We start from the raw sequence: 21434 nt of genomic DNA, 5'->3' as shown, positions 1-21434 counted from the left end.
AATACATAAAACCTCTTATTTATAAACAGCAGTATCCGAATGCCTTGCATTACAGCATTCTGTGATGTGGGGAAGTATCTTGATCCATTTTACAGATGGAGAATAGAGTCAGAGATATTAAGACCCTGATTCAGGAAGGTACTTAAGCATTTGCGTGCGAGTGGTTGCTGCCAGACAAGGAGTAAGTGGCTGAGCCAGGAATGGAACCCAAAGTTTCTTAAGTCGCAGCTCAGTGCTTTAACTCCCAGGCCATCAGCTTTCCTCCATGTTTTGATTAGAGGACAATAGGATGGTCCTTCGAAATCATAGCAAGCAAAGCAGCATTCGTTTAATGATTTCAAAGTATAACTAATAAGAAAAAGGATTTTCCGTCCCACTTAAAAATTTGAGATTTTTAAATATTTTATCCTAAAATCAGGACAGAAAGCTAAAATTTCACAATTTTTCACAAAACCAAATGCTGAAAAAAAATTCATTTTGGGTCAGTTGAAATGTTTTGTTTCTATTTCAACCCTTTTAAATATCAAATATGCAAAGCAAAAAGTTGTTTCAAAACAAAAACACAAAACTTTTAATTCCCAAAATGTTGAAATGGAACATTGACATTTTAAAACTCCCTCCCCACCAATTGTTTTCAAACCCAAGTTGTGTCAAAATTGATACAATTATGTAGTTTTCTCGAAACGGCAATTTCCAATAGAAAAATGTTTAAATGAAAGTTTTCCAACCAGTTCTATTTAAAACTAACTTCCTCCCTGCTTTTAATGGTGAGCAGCCTGAAGTCTGCGCCTACAAACCTTTATGCACATGCCTAACTTTACTGACCTGAGAAGTCACTGGGGCTAATCACATTAGCAAAATCAAGCAGATGCGTAAGTGTGTGCAGGATTGATGCGTTGGTTTGCAGTCCTAATGTGTGTCAATGGCATTTTTCACCAGGGTTCATACCCTTGTATGAGACCAGTGTGAACTCAAAGACTGAAACTTCACCCAAGCAAAATCCTGACTCTTTTTGGATAATTAGTTGATTTTTCAAGGTTAACCACTTTGGAAGTGCTGGGAAGTGGTGGGGTGAGGAACAGAATGTTTATTTTAATTACTGCAGTTTCATTCTGGGTCAGGCTAACCTGTTGGGATCTCTTTTGTGAGTCTGTGTATTTTAAGTAATTTAATTTTACAAAAGATTAGAAGGCCTTTAAAGTGCCTTCAATAGTGCTGCAAAAGCTTAATTTTCATGTTAAATTTTTATTTTCTTCAAACATAAAAAAAAGCTTTGAAGGTCCAATTTTAACTTATACTGATTACTTTTCGTTTGTACTCTCCCCCACCCCCGAAACATTTTCATTAGGAAAATAAATGAAGGCGAGAATTATTTTTCTGAGTTAATTACTTTCATTTTTCTTAATTAAAAAAGTGGAAAGTTTTTGGTGGGCATAAGAAACATATTAGTTTATATACTCCTTGCTATTTTTTTTAAAAAGTTACTAGTAAACACTTTTTCTACAGGATGTGGCATTTTCAATGCGGTATTGTCATTATTTCTGTACAGTTGAATTTTTAAGCACGTTTCTAAATTATATGGCCATTGGTTCGTGAAATAGAGCAAGTTTCTCTCTCTCAAGAAAGGGTTTGGGGATGATTATTGTAAAATGCAGGCAGGGTGGTTTAAAAATACACTTAAGCAGAAGTGTGCAATTCAGAGTTTTTCACATTCCTCACATTATATTCAGTGCCTTATTAAAATAATCCACTTGTTAAAATGGCAGACTTCACATAAATACCAGCTCAACACACAAAAGACTTAAGAGCACACTAGGGACATGGACAGAACATCCAGGTCATGCCCTCCAAAAGTATATGATTAAAAAAAATAAGCTCACTACACCGAGTTCTGAATGTCACCTGATCAAATGGGGCTGTGTGTGTCTGAAAGGAGTTCTCTGTCCAGACTGGATTGTAAGATCCTTGGAGCATGGGTCTGTCTTTTCCTGTATAATTTTTACAGCATGCGGTCTGACTGAGGGCTCAGTAAATAATTCTGAAAGAAAAAACTATGTTAAGATCGATGTAAGGTTCAGAGTAGCTTAAAGGTAAAATGCCTTATCAGGTGTTGTAATTATCCCCAAACCAAGGTCTACACTAGAAAAGGTTTGCCAGTGCAGCTATACTGGTATAACTAGATTGGCAAACCCTCCTAGTGTAGACACAGCGTATATAAACAAAAAAATGCTTTAGCTGGTATAGCTCAGATCAGTTCCCTAAATGAAAGCAGCTTTCCTGGCAAAATACCTTTTCCTGGAAAGACCTTGATAGTTGCTCTGGCTGACTAGAAAAATCACAGCTGCTCTCCAGAATTCCCACACTCACCAAGGACTAGGTCGAGATATATCCCTTCCAAATTAAGTGCTGCAACCAAGACAACTAGAAATCCTTGATGTTTGTGACATGATGTGGAGTGCGGAGGGCTTTGCTCTGTGGAAAGCCTTAAGAACGGTTGAGAGAGAGAAGTGAAGGACAAAGCTACAGATTCTTATTGGAAACATAGGTTAATGTATCCAGTGTTCTAGACTTAAAGAAACTGAACAGCCCACTTTTCTCAAGGAGGAAAAGGGGCCACTGGCTACTGCCCAGAGCCACCAAGTGCCGGGCAGAGAATGTGCGGAGCAGAGAGAAGACTGAGGAGTCAAATCCTCTCCAGCTTCCCACTGTTTGACATTTCTGCTCTTATATGCAGTGTTGTTGTAGCTGTGTCAATCCCAGGATCTTGGACAAGGTGGGTGAGGTAATATCTTTTATTGGATCAGCTTCTTCTGGTGAGAGGGGTAAGCTTTCAAGCTTACACTGAGCTTTTCCCCAGGTCTGGGAAAGGTACTCACAGTGTCACAGCTAAATACAAGGTGAAAAAGATTGTTCAGCATAAGTAGTTTACACGTTTCAAAGGACCATTCAAAGTGACTGCTCCAATCATAGGGAGGAAAGGAAGGGGGTAGGGGGTGGAGGTTGTTAGTGTGTTACAGATTGTTGTAATAACCTATAAATCCAGTCTCTCTATTCAATTAATGATTTTTAGTGTCTAGCAAAGTTATGAATTTAAGATCCCAAGCTCATCTTTTTAAAGTGTTGTGCAGATTTCTATTGAGGATGAGGACTGATAGGTCAGATATAGTGTGATCACCTTTTGAAAAGTGTTCATCCACAGGCGATAAGAAGTCGTATTATTTTCCTGTGTGAGTTCGAGAGCGGGGCGATTGGTTTCACCCAAATAGTTTCTATTGGGGCATTTAGTGCACTTAGGGCATTTAGGTACACTGAGGTACACCACATTATAGGCATGTGTAGTACCCATGGATCTTGAAAAGTATGCTGTGGGGTTTTTTGATCATTGTAGCAATGGAGAGATGTCTGCAGGTTTTGCATGTGTTGTTCTGGCATGGTCTGCTGCCGCTTTGAATTGGTGTGTCCTTGTCTGTGGGGAGCCGCTTCTGATGAGTTTGGAGAGGTTGGGGGGTTGTTTGAAGGCCAAGAGAGGGAATTCAGGAAAGATTTATTTCAGGGTGGGGTCCCCATCAAATATGGGTTGTAGTTGTTTGATGACAACCCATATGGGTTCCAGTGTGGGGTGGCAGGTGATAACTGGGGATGTGCAGTCGGAGGGAGTTTTATTTCTGTATTGAAACAGGCTCTCTCAGGGTATTTGGGTGGCTCATTTCTTGATGCGATCTGCTTCTCTGGTGGAGTGTCCTTATTTGGTGAAGACTGTTTTGAGCATGTTAATATATATATATATATATATATATATATATATATCCTAGACTTTCTTTTTGGAGCATATTTTGAGGTATGTAAACACACATTTCTTCCTTCAGAATACTTCTGCTTGCGTGGTTTTGAACATGTGCTAAGACCATAATACCAGGGATTTCAATCATAGCCTTACATATAATGTTGCTACATACATTTCACCATGATATTATTGACTAGAGAGTTAGTAGTTATCAATGATACTTCAACAAAGCATATTTTGTGCAAAGATTATAATAGCGTGTAAGGTGTAAATACAGGGGTACTTTCAGTCACACCTACACTGATTGAATTGGTGAAAAATGTAATGTGAATTTTCATGGAAACTTTTTCACTGGCTTTACACAGCTCTAGAATGTATTATTGCTGCTCATAATTCCACAAGGTTTAATACCTAGGTAGTTTGGCTTCTCAACAGAATATAAAATATCCAAAACAATTATGCAAGCCACAAATTATTATCCATTCAGTGTGGTCTTAAGTTCACCCACTTCCAACTTGAGAAAGCAACAGGACTAGTCATGCATGTAACATTACTCAAACCTGGAAGAGTTTGGGCCTTTAGCTTGGGTTATAATTCAACACCAAACAACAGAATTATCCCACTGCAAATGTTTACAACTTGGATAAGTTTCAACAAGATCAAGTGACGAAACCAGGCTAGCGTTTAGCCATCCAAGGCATGAAGGTGAAAGTCCTGTCGACACACCCATAAAGCACACAACTGCAAAGTGATAATTTTTCACACAGAAATGCCAGACTATTTTCAATTTGGACACATACAGTGTGCTGTAGTGCCAGAGTAACATCTAGACAGCATCATCACAGCTTCTTCAAAAAGTAAAGGAGTACTTGTGGCACCTTAGAGACTAACAAATTTATTAGAGCATAAGCTTTCGTGAGCTACAGCTCACTTCATCGGATGCATTTGGTGGAAAAAACAGAGGAGAGATTTATATACACACACACAGAGAACATGAAACAATGGGTTTATCATACACACTGTAAGGAGAGTGATCACTTAAGATAAGCCATCACCAGCAGCAGGGGGGGGGAAAGGAGGAAAACCTTTCATGGTGACAAGCAAGGTAGGCTAATTCCAGCAGTTAACAAGAATATCAGAGGAACAGTGGGGGGTGGGGTGAGAGGGAGAAATACCATGGGGAAATAAATTTGTTAGTCTCTAAGGTGCCACAAGTACTCCTTTTCTTCATGGGGAAATAGTTTTACTTTGTGTAATGACTCATCCATTCCCAGTCTCTATTCAAGCCTAAGTTAATTGTATCCAGTTTGCAAATTAATTCCAATTCAGCAGTCTCTTGTTGGAGTCTGTTTTTGAAGCTTTTTTGTTGAAGGATAGCCACTCTTAGGTCTGTGATCGAGTGACCAGAGAGATTGAAGAGTTCTCCAACTGGTTTTTGAATGTTATAATTCTTGACGTCTGATTTGTGTCCATTCAAACCTGTCATCTTCAAAAAGTGACAGCCTCAAAAGGGATTTCTCTTGCAAACCAGTTTATTTCAGGATTTTTGAGATGATGAAGATGCTCAATATCCCAGACCTAGGAAGTATTAAGGTGGGACAGAGTATTGGTATTCCTTTAGCACCAGGAGGCTGAGGTCAGTGTCCCATTGTCCTCCGTGCTGTACAACCAGGGAGTGTCAGGAAAGAAAGAGTAAGAGGATTTGTAGGAATCTCTCTAATCATACCATCCGTCACTGAGTCCTCCTTTGCCCTCAGACAGCCTCAGGCTCAGAGCCCGTGTAAGCAGCGGGGCACGGCAATTGGTTTGCTGTGACCATGGCCCCACAAGCCCTGGCAGGGAGTGCTGCAGGTAGCGCCTAGCCCTTGCTGGGTCCCCACAGGCATGGCACTCATACACGGGGACCTTCTTTCCCAGCCTGTGGGGGATCCTGGGAATTCAATCACACAACAACAAACAGAACCAGCCACGAGTCAGGCCCACACACTGACACAAAGAGCAGGGGGCAATAAGGCCCGGTGGGTATCTCAATCCGCCTGGCACCTGTGTGTCTCTGGGACGAGCACTCAGAGGCAGAGTCCTTCCCAGCTAGAGCTCTTGGCCCCTCAGGCCTGTCCCTGCACAGAGTTCCCCCTCTCCCCAGTCAGAGGTGCCAAACTCAGGCCAGACTCTGAGAGCTCCCCAAGATGGCTCCTGTTGCAAGTTCCACACCCAACATCAGCTAAAGGGGAAGGGCTCTCATTTGTGCATCAGTCTCTGACCAGCCCAGTGCTGCCACAGGAGGGACAGCCGTGGTCCTTCCGGGGCCCATCCCTTGGGAGTCCGTTCTCCCCTCCTAAGGGTTAGTTTTCAGTCCTGGCTCTGTGGTGAGCCCCGTTTGAATTCAGCTGTTGGGGAGGGAAACACCTTGGAGCCATTGACACTTATTACAGCATGCTGGAACAAACATGCAAGCCCCCATCCTCCTCCCTCCACTTGAGCAGCTGAGGAGTGGCATTGCAACCGCTCCCTGTTCAGATCAGTCAAGAGGGAGAGGGCATCTCTGCATTGCCAGGCCAGAAACTGGCCCTGTGTCCTGGCCAAACACCAACACTCCCCCCCCACCCTCACCCTGAGAATAAACAGGACCAAGATGTGACTTGTTTACTCAGCATAACATTCAAGGTTGGGAGCAGGGCAGCTGCCCCACCTCATCCATAGCCACTTAGCCCCTCCGCAGCCTGTGACCTGCCCCCTGCCAACATCACCAGCTCACTACCCCAGTGGTGATTGTTGGCACACTTTCCACCAGCCCAGCACTACCCTGCTCAATCATTAACCCAGCCAGCTGTCCTCTCCTTGCCCTATCGACCCATTTATAAACCATGTGCTGCTGTATTGATTTGGTTGCTATCAGGCATATGCGGCCTTTCCGGTTTGCCACGGAGTTCACTTTCCCAGCCAACTTCCCTCTGAGCGATCTTCCAGCCATCTGCCGCTCCCCCACCATGGTGCCCACACTTCCATCCTTACCCTCCCCACCTTGTCCCTCTGGCCTTATACCCAGGCCCACCTTGCCCTGCTTTATCGCTAAGATCACTGCTATCATGACCTCTCCAGCTCTCAGAAACCAGGCTTCCTTCTCCCTGAGGCTGTTCCGTCCTCTCTCACACCTTGCCCCATGCTGTCTCCAAAGAACCACGGGATGGGGCGGGGGGAGTCTGAGCTGCTTCTCCCCTACTTCCAGCCTCTCCCTTTCCCCACTCCTCCCCCTCTAAGCAGCACTCCATCCAACTCTTCCCCTCCACCCCAGCAATCATCCATAGCCCATCTGACTTCTGCACACCCAGTTCCCACTCAGAGTCTGAACCCTGGCTCGAGCTGTGGCTTGGCATCCCTTTGCCAGTGCTCAGTATTGTGTCTATAAAAGTTATAGTGCCTCAGCTGCTTTTCCTGCCTGGGAACACCCCATGGACTTATGGGTAGGGTATCAGACTGGGAACTCCAGAGCTCCAGTTCAATTGCTAGCTCTGGCACCGACATTGTGTGACCTTGTGCCAGTCACTTTGTCTCTCCGTGCCTTAGTGTTTTCTCTATAAAGCAGGGAGAACACTACTCCCCTCTCCCACCTCTTGTCTACTGAGATGGGTGTCCTTTGGGGCAGGGACTGCCCCTTTCTACATGTTTGTACATAGTAAACCCCTTGCACTGTGGGGCCCTGATCTGAGTTGGGCTTGCTACCATAACAGGAAAAATAAATAAAAATCCACATCCCTAGTTATGGGCATCCCAATGCCACCATATTTGTATGGCAACTTTAATGCTGATAGTTTAACAGGAACATTTCTTGTCCCAATTAGTGCATTAATTTGTTCTGGAAAAATCAGAGGAATACCCAGGGAGATTCATACAAAAACAATTTAGGAAAGGAAACCAAAATACCAGAAACAGCGACATTTTTGGGGAATCAGATCCCTTTGCTAAGGTTGGTCAGGGATGCTGTAAAAGGCAGTGTATTCCCTAAACAACTTCACCTACTTCAGAACATCCCTGTACTATGACCCCCTTTAATTTAAAAAAGTTTAATGGATTAATTAGTTTTGAAAGGAAAAGCTGATGTACAAGCATGGTGGCGTCAGGATACCCTGCATTGTGTTATAGTGCCATGCTAAGTTTAGTGTATGGGAGAGTGGTGTATGTTACACTTATCTTCCTCTTGCTCCCATAGACAAAACACTATGATAAAAAGCAGCAGATGCCACACCACAGTGGGGGAGCCTATTATGGGACATCCTGAGGTTTTCACTGGAAACGTGGCCTCTGGTTCTTACTCCAGGACAGAAAGGACAGTAACTGGAAATGTGCCTTTAATCGTATCAACCTGGCTTACCAGATGGCATGTTGAGATCCTCCTTCCAAGACTGGTAAGATAAACAAATGACACTATTACCACAGGTTTCAGAGTAGCAGCCGTGTTAGTCTGTATTCGCAAAAAGAAAAGGAGTACTTGTGGCACCTTAGAGAAACAAATTTATTTGAGCATAAGCTTTCGTGAGCTATAGCTCACTTCATCGGATGCATTGAGTGGAAAATTTCCACTGAATGCATCCGATGAAGTGAGCTGTAGCTCACGAAAGCTTATGCTCAAATAAATTTGTGAGTCTCTAAGGTGCCACGAGTACTCCTTTTCTCTTTTTACTATTACAACAGTTACAGGTTGGAAGTAAACACTGATTAACTTTGCACCCAGTGCACCGCAATGGAACTTAAGCAGCAACCAGATATGCAGATGAATGCAAATTAAAAGCATCCGACTGTGATTAGCAGCTTGTGGCACCATTGTCCATCCCAGTGTTCAGGCCTATGTGGAGTCATGCCAGCCCTGGAGAAGCTGTGGGGAGAACTGGAAAGAAGGAAGGGAGGGAGAATTGCTCTCAGAGTTCCCCCGGCATGTTGTGTTAATACTAAGACAGTCTCAGAATTTCTAAATGTTATAGACAACTTCCTAACGCAAAGAGTGTTGCATCCAACATGGGGGAATTCTGTTAGACCTCATCTTCACAGATAAAGAGGAACTGATCACAGAACTAAAAATGAATGGTAACTTAGGTGCAAGTGATCATGGCTTGATCATGTTTATAATGTGCATACAGTATAAAGTCTAGACCAATGATGTAAATACTTGGTGCTTTAAAATGGCCATTTTCACAAAACTGAAAGCAGTTATGAGCCAAATCAGCTGGGAGGAAGAATTTAATCAGAAAAATGTGAATGATACCTGGGAATTGTTTAAGAACATTTTACTAGATACCCAAAAAGCCACAATTGAGGATGAAAGCTGTACTGGTTAAGAAAACAACCTGGTTTAGAAGGGAAGTGAAGGAAACTATGAAAAATAAAAAAAATACAATAAATGGAAGAAAGGGAAAGTTAATAGTAATGAATATAAATCAGAAGCTTGGAATTGTAAAAACTCGATCAGGGAAGCAAAAGGACACAAGGAGAAATCTATGACCAGCAGAGCTACGGACAATAAGGAGTTTTTAAAGTATATTGGAGAAAAAATAATTTTAACAATTCTACCATGGACCAATACCATTATCAATAATGCAGAAAAGGCAAAAGTAAATATTTCTGTTCTATATTTGGGAAAAAAGATTATGTAGTCATGTCATATAACACTCTTTCCATTCCACTATTGTCTCAGGAAGGTGTTAAACAGCAGGTACTAAAATTAGACATTTTAAAACCAGCAGGTCCAGATAACTTTCATCCAAGAGTTTAAAAAGAGCTGGCTGAGGAACTTCCTGGACTATTAATGTTACCACAATGCAACCGAATCCGAAGCAGAGAGGAAGGAGGGCGGGTAGTAGAATGAAGATAGGGACCATACATCTCAAAGACCCTCCAGTTACAGTAAATAATCTCCATTTCTTCTTCGAGTGCTGGTCCCTATAGGTATTCCATAGGTGGGTGACTGGCAAGCAGTGTTCAGATTGGAGAAAGGTGCAAGGAAGGTGGTAGAAGAGATGCCTGTAGTACTGCCATCCCTCTGGTTGCATCCATAGTTGCAGCTTGTGTTAGAGTGTAGTGAGTGGTGAACACCTAGACAGAACTCCAAGTTGCTGCTTTGCAAATCTGTAGTGGAACGTCTGATAATGATGCCGTGGAGGCACTTGTGCTCCTGTGGAGTGAGCTGTGATATCCCCAAAACAGGAAGTTTTGCTATTTTGTAGCATTCTAAGACATCTCGAAACCCACTTAGAAATCCTCTGTGAGGATACGACTTGCCCACATGATCTTTCTGCTATGGCAACAAATGGTCTCGGAGATTTCCTAATGGGTTTGGTTCTTAGCACGTAGAACACCAGAGCATGCCTGATGTCGAGGGAGTGAGGTGTCCAGTCTTTGGAAGAATCATGGGGTTTGGGGAAGAATACAGGTAAGTGTATTGATTGATTGATGTGGAACTCAGACACAATCTTGAGGAGGAATCTGGGGTGTAATCCAAGGGAAACCCTCTCTTTGTGGAATATTGGATAAGGAGGGTCTGCCATCATGGCTGCTATCTCAATGACCCTTCTGGCTGAAGTGACGGCCATTAAGAATGCCATCTTCATGGGCAGGTGGATCATGGCACATATTGCCATCAGTTCCAAGGGTGGACCTGAAAGTGTTGATGGGACAAGGTTGAGGTCCCAGTGAGGGGTAGGTTTGATGATCACTGGGAAAGTCCTGATCAAGCCCTTCATAAATATCACAGTAACCAAGTATGAAAAGAGAGAACATTCCTCTGTTGGAGGGAGGAAGGCACTAATCACTGCTAGGTGTACTCACAGCCAACTGACGTTTTTAAGGAGAGGAGATAGTCTAGGATAACTGGAATACCCAGGGCTTCTAGCGAATGTTGGTTGTGAAGTACCCAGGGTGAAAAAGTGCTGCTGTGTACCCAGGTAGCAGGCTCTAGTAGAATCCTTTCTGCTTTGGTTAAGGATTTCCCGAACGGGGCGGAGCATGAGAGTTCTATTCCAACATCCATCCAAACATGAGGCAGAGTGAGCCTGGGTTGGTGTGCTTGATCTTCTCCCCATCCTGAGTTAGGAGATCCTGAAATGGGCGGATCCTGATAGTGGGGCCTGTGGACATTCTTAGGATTTCTGTGAACCAGAACTGTCTGGGCTAGTAGGGTGCTAGAAGGATGACTGTGGCTCTGTCACAATGAATCTTCCGTACAACAACTTGTAGTAGAAGGGGGATGGGAGGAAAGGTGTATTTGAGGCCATCCATCCAGGGCAGCAGGAGAGCATTACCCAGGGAATCACGATCTATAGCTCCCCCAGAGCAATACATGGGAAGCTTTTTGTTCATCTGGGATGCTGACAAGTCCCATAGTGGAGTTCCCCATTATGCGAATATGTTAGAACTGTCTCTTGGATCTTCCATTCATGGTCTGCAGATAAGCTCCTGCTCAACTTGTCTGCCAGAGAGTTCTGGACACCTGGGAGGTATGAAACCTGCATTGTAATGTGGTTTCACCAGTTCCAAAGCCTGATTGCTTCCAGTCAGAGTGGACGAGATCTCGCTCTTGCGTGTTTCTGTAGACCTCTGTGGCAATATTGACATTATCTGTACATGGAGTGGGCCTATGGGAGGGGGGGAAAGAAGAGCCTCGTATGCAAGGTGGACTGCCCTCAGTTCCAGTAAGCTTACATGTAGGCTGCTCTCTGTTGGGGTCCAGGTACCCTGAAGCGTGCGGGTCCATGTGAGTGCCCCACCCTGTAAGGGAGGTGTCAGGATGGTGGCCTTTGATATGTGAGGGCTGAAGGCAGTCCTCACCATGACCTTGTCTGGGTTGGATCACCAAGTGAGGGAGGTGAGGACTCTGGTGGGACAGCAACGTTGGAGTCAATACAATCCCTGCTTGGTCGGTAGGTTGAGTTGAGCCAAGCTTGCAGGCACCTCAGATAAGTCTGACAGTGTCACGTAGGTGCATGCAGCCATGTGGCCTAACAGAGAAAGACACCAGTGCATTGTGGCTCATAGTCTGCATGTGATGCAAGAGGCCTGGTTGTTCATTGGATAAAACCTGTCTGAGAGGAGAAATGCTTTCACAGAAACAGAGTCCAGCTGCGCTCCTATAAAAATTATCGTCCTTGTGGATGACAAAATGGACTTTTCTTCATTTATGCAAACCTGAGGTAGCAAGAAGATGCCAAAGAGATCATGTTGCTGACCCGACTTTTGATAATATTGGCCTACCAGATGCCAGTCATCCACATATGGAAACACAATATAGACCTGGCATCGCATCTGGGCTGCTACCATGGCAAAACCTTTTGTGAATATCCTGGGGGTGCTGTAGTGAGCCTACAGGGGAGGGTACACAACTGACAGTGCTCTTGGCCAACCATGAAGCGCAGGAACTTCTTGGGAGATGGGTGAATATCTACGTGAAAATATGCATCCTTCATGTCGAAAGCCACAAACCACATTCCCTCTGAGGGGAGGAGATTATAGATAGCAGCGTAATCATCCTGAACGTCAGCTTTTGAATAAAGACGTTGAGTTGCCAAAGGTCCAGGATGGGTCTCAACTCCCCATCTTTTGGGGGATTAGGAAATATGAAGAATAGAACCCTCTCCCTGGATGCTGAGGTGAGACACGTTCTATTGCCTCCTGGCATAAAAGGGATTTCACCTCTTGTTGAAGAATCAATTGGTGAGAGTGGTCCCCCAAAGCGGGATAGGGAAGGTGGTTTGTGAGGCAGGAATGCCAGAAACTCCATGGAGTATCCCTGATGGATAATCTCCAGGACCCAACTGTCTGCAGCGATCTTGTTGCCACTGTGGGAGAAGAAAGTAAGCCGGCCTCCAAAGATGAGAAGAGGAAGTAGATGGCATTGGTGGTGGTACGCGGATCTCGATCTGCATGTCAAAAAATGGCCTTTGGCCTGCGGTTGGGAGTAAGTGGAGGCTGTGGCAGCAGAGGAAGCTGAGAAATGGGACCTCTGAAGCCTCTGTTTACGCAGAGGCTTAGGTGGAGGTTGGTAATATGGAGCATGAAAAGGGGGTGGGCATAGTCTAAGGGGCTGGCTCTGATGTTTCCTCTTGGGGGCTGGAATGTAAATCCCCAAGGATCATAGGGGAATTCTTGGATGGTATTTTGGACTTCTCTAGGAAACCCAACCACCTGGAGCCAGGAGTCCCTTCACATGACCCATCCTGTGGCCAAACATCTGGTTGCTGTACCTGTGGCATCTACTGCAGTCTGGAGAGCCACCTTTGGCTACTAGCTTCCCCTCATCCAGAAAGGACGAACTGGGCTCCGTCTTCCATGGGAAGTTTGTCCCTAAAGTCTGCAAGCCTGATGTAGGTGTTGAAAACTTATTTTGCCTATAAAATTTGGTAATTAGCTATACAAAATTGAAGACCTATGGAGGAGACCACCTTCCTTCCCAGGAGGTCCAATCTCTGAGCCCTTATCTGCCAGGATGGATTTCTGGTAGTGCGACCAAGTTCCTTCCATAGCCACCTGTACCAGCAATGAGTTAGGGACAGGATGGAGGGGGGAGGGGGAAAAAAAGCTAGCTTCTTTGGCAGGAACAAAATAATGTCTTTTGATTCCTTTTGGTGTAGGGGCACAAGATGCTGGTGTGTGCCAAACCGCTCTGGTTGGTTCTAATATAACCTCGTTATTTGGAAGGGCCACCCCGTCCCTCTAAGTGTCTAAGGGACAGGGCAGAGGGCCGTGGACCTCTTCTAATGGGATCTGTAGATCACTAGCAACCTTTTGCCACAGCTCCTGATGCTGATGGTGGTCATCCGGTGGAGAAGGCAATGGAGTGACAGCATTGTCTGGAGATGATGATGATGATGAGGCCCCCATCAGAACAGGTTCCAGCTCTTCCTCCTCATAGTCTAATGGAACTGGCTGACAAGAGGGGGAGGAATGGTAAAACTCTTGCGAAGGGTCCAGGCACCTGCCTTAGGGGTCCCAAGGGCCCCAATGAGGCCAGAAGGAGGGATCCATCAGTCATGGTGGCCCCCAAGGGAATTGGTACCAGCTGTCCTGGAGGGTGAGGGGTTCATAGACAGAAGGATGGTAAGCGGAGCCTCTTGGGTGTTGGGGCACCTGTGCCTTTGCAGAGATACTGGTGCAGCTACCTCCGCCGATTGCAGTCACCGCCAGATGTTGCAGATCCTTTTTCGCGTACCTTGCCCCCCAGCCTAGGGGTCTTTGGCGGAGCTGGTTCCGTGGGGTCAATATGCAACATCTCACCCAACTGGTACTGGCCCCAGGAGGAAACGCATTTATTATGAACAATCCTCTGCAGGGATCTGTCCTTATGCCCGTGAGAGTGCCCTTATTCTCATGGGGAGCCTTGCAGGGGGAGTCCTTGGCCTTCGGTGGCAAAGGCTCCACTCCAAGACTCCTGTTTGAGGGCACTGCTGGTTAGTTGAGGCCAACGTACAGGGGAGTCTCCCAGGCCCAGTCGGAGCGCCGTCTTGTAGAATCCTCCATCAGGAACCTTTTTAGTCAGAGCCCTCAGTCCTCTCAAGCTGTGGGTGCGAAGGATCAACAGATCCTGCACTTCACAGAGATATGTGCCTCACCCAGGCAATACAGGGACTATCAATGCTCATCACTGATGGAGAAGGAGCAAGAGATTCCTGGGATCAGGGAGGATTTTCCCCAAAGGCAGCATGGGCACAGGTTGGGGGAGGGGAAAACGGATTATCCTATACTAACTATAACTACTAAGTGAAGATATCAAAACTAGTTACAAAGAGTTTACTTTACAGGCTATGCACAGAATGAAGGAGGACACAAAATTCTGTCTGAGGTCATGCTGCGATAAGAAGGAACTGGAGAGGTGTGGACCTGTATAGCCGCTTATGCCCTCGGTCGGAAGTATGAAGGAAGCTTCTGCGCATGTGCATGTCAGTGAATACTGCTTTCAAGAATTTCTGGACTCAGGCACATATACACCCATGTGTGGACTACACATGGGGCCCATCACTCGAAGAAGAATGGAGTGTCTGATATGGGTCGGGACTCTTAATAAAAAGTAATGCCAATCAGCATGGGTTTATGGAAAACAGATGCTGTCAAATTAACTTGCTATTTTTTTTAAATGAGATTACACGTTTGGTTGATGTAATATACGTAGATTTCTGTAGGGCATTTCACCTGGTTCCACATGACATTTTGATCAAAAACTAGAATAATATTCACATGGCACACCTTAAATGAATTAAAAGCTGGCTAAGTGACAGATCTCAAAATGTAATTATAAATGAGGAATCAAACGGGAGTGTTTCTAATGGGGTTCCATAAGGATCGGTTCTTTGCCCTATATTATTGAACATTTTTATCAATGAAAAGCATAAAATCATCACTGATAAAGTTTGCAGATGATGCAAAAAAATGGAAGAGTGGTAATAGTGAAGAGGACAGGTTACTGATTCAGAACAATCTGAATCGCTTGGTAAACTGGAAGCAAGCAAACGATATCAATTTTAATACGGCTAAATGTATATGTAACCCACACACCTCCTGGGTGTGGTGGTCTGTCCCACCTAGTGGCATCAAGATCACTTAGAGAGTGATTAATGAGTCTGCTCTAAAGCCTTAGCTAACAGCCAGGTGGCTTTTAGTTCATGCAGTAGAGGCTCATGCATTAAGCTCCAAAGACCCCAGGTTTGATCCCGCCTACTGACTACTGGGGTCTGTCGGTGTTACATATACACCTAGAGACAAAGAATGCAGGCCATACTTACACAATGGGGGACTTTGTCCTGGGAAGCAGCGACTCTGAACAAGATTTGGGGGTCATGGTAAATAATCAGTTGAACATGAGCTCCCAGGGAGACGCCGTGACCAAAAGGGTTAATGAGATCCTTGAATGTATAAACAGGAATTTTGCATAGAAGTAGAGAGGTTATTGTACCTCTGTATTTGGCACTGAAATACTGCCTCCAGTTCTGGTGTCAACAATTCAAGGATGTTGATAAACTGGAAAGTGTTCAGAGAAGAGTCCTGAGAATGATTACAGGACTAGAAAAAAAAAAAAAAAGACAGTTACCTTTTTCGTAACTGGTGTTCTTCGAGATGTGTTGCTCATGTCCATTCCATAGTAGGTGTGTGTGCTCGCCACATGCACTGGTGCCGGAAGTTTTTCCCTTAGCAGTAGCCATAGGGGACCGGCTCTGGCACCCGCCGGAGTGGCGCCTGCATGGCACGGTATAAGGGATGCCGCCGGCTCCCCCCCACCCTCAGTTCCTTCTTGCCGGGCACTCCGACAGTGGGGAAGGTGGGCAGGTTGTGGAATGGACATGAGCAACACATCTTGAAGAACACCTGTTACTGAAAAGGTCATTGTCTTCTTCGAGTGCTTACTCATGTCCATTCCATATGAGGTGACTCCCAGGCAGTACCTCTGGAGGTGGGAAGGAGGCCACAGACATGTAGATTGCAACACAGCTCTGCTGAACCCAGTGTTGTCTCTGGCCTGCTAAGCAATGGCATAATGTGCTGGGAATGTGTGGATAGAGGCCCATGTCGTGGCTCTACAGATGTGCACCAGGAAGGCAGCCGAGGATGCACAGCTATAGTCAAGTGGGCTCTGACAATTGGCGGTGGCGGGATCCCCGCCAGATTCTAACAGGTCCGTATGCAAGAGGTGATCCAATTGGAAATCCTCTGCAAGGACACCAGAAGGCCCTTCATCCTATCCGCTGTGGCAATGAAGAGTGGAGTTGACTTGTGGAAAGGCTTGGTATGCTCTAGGTAAAAAGCCAGGGCTCTTCAGACGTCCAGTGCGTGAAGACCCCCCTCCTCACTGGTCTTGTGCAGTTTGGGACAGAACACTGGGAGGATGATGTCCTGGCTCATATGGAAGGTGGACCTTGTCTTTGTACAATACCGTGTATGGTGGTTTTGAGATCAAGGCTTTAATCTCAGAGACTCGCCTTGCTGATGGCACCACCACCAGGAAAGCAACCTTCCATGACAGGTGGGAAAGGGAGCAGGAGCCCAGTGGCTCAAAGGGTGAGGACCAAGTTAAGATCCCACTGTGGGACAGGGGTCCGTACCTGCAGGAAGAGCGTCTTGAGGTCTCTCAAGAATCTGCCCGTCATGTCATGAGAAGACACCATCTGGCCCTGGATCAGTGTGTGAAAAGCAGAGATGGCCACAAGATGCACTCTAATGGAAGAGTGTGCTAGGCCCTGATTCCTAAGATGAAGCAGGTAGTCTAGGATAGGCTGTACAGAAGAGTTCAGGTTACCAGCGAACCGCGCCTTGAATCCTGCTGTTGATGCCCATGTTCCGGAGACCGAAAATGGCTCCTTGTTACTCCTTAGCAAGAGATGTCAAGAGTAACAAGAAGGGTTTCTTCAGGTATGTTGGCAACAAGAAGAAAGCCAAGGAAAGTGTGGGCCCCTTACTGAATGAGGGAGGCAAGCTTGTGACAGAGGATGTGGAAAAAGCTAATGTACTCAATGCTTTTTTTGCCTCTGTTTTCACTAACAAGGTCAGCTCCCAGACTGCTGTGCTGGGCAACACAAAATGGGGAAGAGATGGCCAGCCCTCTGTAGAGATAGAGGTGGTTAGGGACTATTTAGAAAAGCTGGACGTGCACAAGTCCATGGGGCCGGACGAATTGCATCCGAGAGTGCTGAAGGAATTGGCGGCTGTGATTGCAGAGCCCTTGGCCATTATCTTTGAAAACTCGTGGCGAACGGGGGAAGTCCCGGATGACTGGAAAAAGGCTAATGTAGTGCCCATCTTTAAAAAAGGGAAGAAGGAGGATCCTGGGAACTACAGGCCAGTCAGCCTCACCTCAGTCCCTGGAAAAATCATGGAGCAGGTCCTCAAAGAATCAATCCTGAAGCACTTAGAGGAGAGGAAAGTGATCAGGAACAGTCAGCATGGATTCACCAAGGGAAGGTCATGCCTGACTAATCTAATCGCCTTTTATGATGAGATTACTGGTTCTGTGGATGAAGGGAAAGCAGTGGATGTATTGTTTCTTGACTTTAGCAAAGCTTTTGACACGGTCTCCCACAGCATTCTTGTCAGCAAGTTAAGGAAGTATGGGCTGGATGAATGCACTATAAGGTGGGTAGAAAGCTGGCTAGATTGTCGGGCTCAACGGGTAGTGATCAATGGCTCCATGTCTAGTTGGCAGCCGGTGTCAAGTGGAGTGCCCCAGGGGTCGGTCCTGGGGCCCGTTTTGTTCAATATCTTCATAAATGATCTGGAGGATGGTGTGGATTGCACTCTCAGCAAATTTGCGGATGATACTAAACTGGGAGGAGTGGTAGATACGCTGGAGGGGAGGGATAGGATACAGAAGGACCTAGACAAATTGGAGGATTGGGCCAAAAGAAATCTAATGAGGTTCAATAAGGATAAGTGCAGGGTCCTGCACTTAGGATGGAAGAATCCAATGCACCGCTACAGACTAGGGACCGAATGGCTCGGCAGCAGTTCTGCAGAAAAGGACCTAGGGGTGACAGTGGACGAGAAGCTGGATATGAGTCAGCAGTGTGCCCTTGTTGCCAAGAAGGCCAATGGCATTTTGGGATGTATAAGTAGGGGCATAGCGAGCAGATCGAGGGACGTGATCGTTCCCCTCTATTCGACACTGGTGAGGCCTCATCTGGAGTACTGTGTCCAGTTTTGGGCCCCACACTACAAGAAGGATGTGGATAAATTGGAAAGAGTACAACGAAGGGCAACAAAAATGATTAGGGGTCTAGAGCACATGACTTATGAGGAGAGGCTGAGGGAGCTGGGATTGTTTAGTCTGCAGAAGAGAAGAATGAGGGGGGATTTGATAGCTGCTTTCAACTACCTGAAAGGGGGTTTCAAAGAGGATGGCTCTAGACTGTTCTCAATGGTAGCAGATGACAGAACGAGGAGTAATGGTCTCAAGTTGCAATGGGGGAGGTTTAGATTGGATATTAGGAAAAACTTTTTCACTAAGAGGGTGGTGAAACACTGGAATGCGTTACCTAGGGAGGTGGTAGAATCTCCTTCCTTAGAGGTTTTTAAGGTCAGGCTTGACAAAGCCCTGGCTGGGATGATTTAACTGGGACTTGGTCCTGCTTTGAGCAGGGGGTTGGACTAGATGACCTTCTGGGGTCCCTTCCAACCCTGATATTCTATGATTCTATGATTCCTCTGAGCCTGCCTCCCAAAGTCTGAGGCATGACGGCTCCGCGATGGGGAGCGGCACTGATGAGGCAGGGACACTTGGAAGGGTCCCAGGGTGGGTTTACTCCTGGGTTTGGGTACTGCCGGAGCCGGTGTGGGCAGCACCAGTAGTATCAGGATCTCCTGCACTGCCTGCAGGGCCTCAGGCATCGACGGAACTTCAAGTTAACAGAGGTCTTTATCAACCCCTGGTGTGGCAGGCATGGTGCGGGCAGGGCTAGACCACTCAACTTGAGCTGGGGCTCTACTCTCTGAAGGAGGTGTTGAGCTGCCCAGCGCGGGTCTTGTCTCTCTTCTGGCCCTCTCCTTTCCCTTACAAGAAGTGGGAGATCTTCCCCTTGTGGACCTCTTGGGCTCCTTGGCTTGGGAGGGGTATCGGTGCCGGCTCATAGGCGGCACCGGTGGTGCGTTCCATACCAATGCTGCGGTGTTTGGGGCCAAGTTGGACCTCTGCTCTGGTGCTGAGGACAGTGCTGACTCCATCAGAAGTGCCCTGAGATGGATGTCTCTCTACTTTTTCGTTCTGGGTTTGAACAACTTACAGATGTGATACATCGCTTATGTGTCCTTCCCCTAGACACTTTAAACAGCTAATGGGAATGGGCCGCTTACAACAATTGCATGGTTTAAAGCCTGGGAACTGAGGCATACCCCGTCCCTAGGTTGAGTCCCGTCCAGGACCAACTAACTAGAACTAACACTATGGGTAAATACTAAACTATATACAACCATTTTACAAGAAACGTTCATGATACACTGAACTAAGTGAAAGCTAGCTGAAGCAGAAGTTCCAGCACCATCACTGGCGGCAAAGAAGGAACTGAGGGTCGGGGTAACTAGCAGCACCCCTTATATTGCGCCATGTAGGCACCACTCCAGAGGGCACCAGAGCCGCTCCCCTACAGATACTGCTGAGGGAAAAACTTCCGGCACCAGTGCACATGGCGAGCACACACCCCTAATATGGAATGGACATGAGCAAGCACTCGAAGAAGAACTTGTTTTCTAGTGACGGACTCAATCTAGCTCAACCAAGAGAAGATTAAGGGGAGACTTGATTATAGTCTATAAGTACATACATGGTGGCCAAATATTTAATTATGGGCTCTTCAGACAAAGGTATAATACAATCCAATGGCAGGAAGTTGAAGCTAGACAAATTTTCAGACTGGAGATAAGGTGTACATTTTTAATAGGGTAATTAACCGCTGGAACAAACTTACCAAGGGTCATGGTAGATTCTCCATCACTAGCAATTTTTAAATCAAGACTGGAGGGTTTTCTGAAAGGATCTGCTCTAGGAATTATTTCAGGGTAGTTCTCCGGCCTGTGTTACACAGGAGATTGGACTAGATGATCATAGTGGTCCCTTCTGACCTTGGAATCTATGAATACCCATGCTGCATGGCTGCATGTCCACAAGGCCACAGTCTGACATGGGTGCAGAGTGGGTCCCTGGACAGCTCACAGTCTCACATGCTATCTAGAACCCATTCTCTAAGTTGTTAGCATCTGCTGGAGGAACCTTCACACCAGGTGAAGGCACATACGTGATAGCTGCTGGGAAGTTTAGATTTGACTGCCCAGAGACTTTGGACACTAGAAGGATTGGGAGGAGGAAAGGCCAATTTGCAATCAAATGACAAAGGCAATGTACATTCGCTGTGTTCTAGCCAGGTTGTATTTGCACTTGGTATTCCTTTCCCACACGTGCCTCACTTTTCCATCATCTTTGCCTGTTTCTCTAAATTCCCTAGGGTCCTTCTGCTATTTCTTTCTATCCCATGTGGTTTTTGTGGATCCTCCTGTGGTCATTGGCTTTCAGCCACAAATTCCTTCAATGAGTTACTTTTTCTTCAGATGATTTATGAAGATATTTAACAAGAGGGGGCCCAGTCCTTCTCTATCATTCCTTTATACAGCCCCACCACCAGTCTGATGTTTGATTGGTTATGAAAACTTTCCATTTGTGGCTTCCATCACCCAGTCAATTTTGTATCCACTCCACATTGCACTAACCAAACAATATCATTCTGACTTTCCTCTCAGAAGCTCACCCAAGCCTGCATTGAAAGTTTTACTGATATCAAGACACGGGGACAAATTCATTCAAGTTCCACGGAGCCACACAGAGTATGAATTCTGTTTACAACATACACCACATTCCTTTTGTTTGTTCAACTTGTAACCATGTTCATGTGATCAGGATTCAACAGCACTATTGATTTCTTGTTCACCTAGCATATGTGGCCTATTGCACATTAAGCTATTCTCGTCTACTCTCTCCAGCTGCTTAGTATTCCTATTATTCAAAATCCCCTCATTCCTCTCCATAAATTTACTAAGTTCTTGGCAGGGTAAAACATACCACCTGCCCGAATGTGATAAGATAAACAAGATGCTGAGGAGCAGCTCATGAGAGGAAAAAGTGCAGAAAAGAAAGTATTCC

At 45.8% G+C, this 21434-nt stretch overlaps 1 protein-coding gene across 4 annotated transcripts in view; it reads left to right on the top strand.

Moving 5' to 3' along the window:
• LOC119855743 overlaps nucleotides 1-21434 on the top strand; it is a 30943-nt gene that overhangs the window by 5573 nt on the left and 3936 nt on the right. The window contains exons 2-4 of one of the 4 annotated variants that reach the window (XR_006281317.1): nucleotides 7992-8187; nucleotides 9517-9679; nucleotides 10127-10205. Coding sequence is in view for 1 of the 4 variants with exons in the window: in XM_043514504.1 (XP_043370439.1) it covers nucleotides 7992-8187; nucleotides 10120-10205; nucleotides 12940-13131 (474 nt within the window). In the remaining 3 variants the exon portion in view is untranslated. Of the gene's footprint in view, nucleotides 1-7991; nucleotides 8188-9516; nucleotides 9680-10119; nucleotides 10206-12939; nucleotides 13132-14565; nucleotides 14863-21434 lie in introns of those variants that run through there. The other 3 variants (XR_006281318.1, XR_006281319.1, XM_043514504.1) reach the window with 3 other exon arrangements.

Source organism: Dermochelys coriacea, chromosome 5 (genome assembly GCF_009764565.3).
Source record: "Dermochelys coriacea isolate rDerCor1 chromosome 5, rDerCor1.pri.v4, whole genome shotgun sequence".
Classification (NCBI taxonomy): domain Eukaryota; kingdom Metazoa; phylum Chordata; order Testudines; family Dermochelyidae; genus Dermochelys; species Dermochelys coriacea.
The sequence above is the reverse complement of the archived record's forward strand: the minus strand, read 5'-3'. Positions and strand labels throughout refer to the sequence as shown.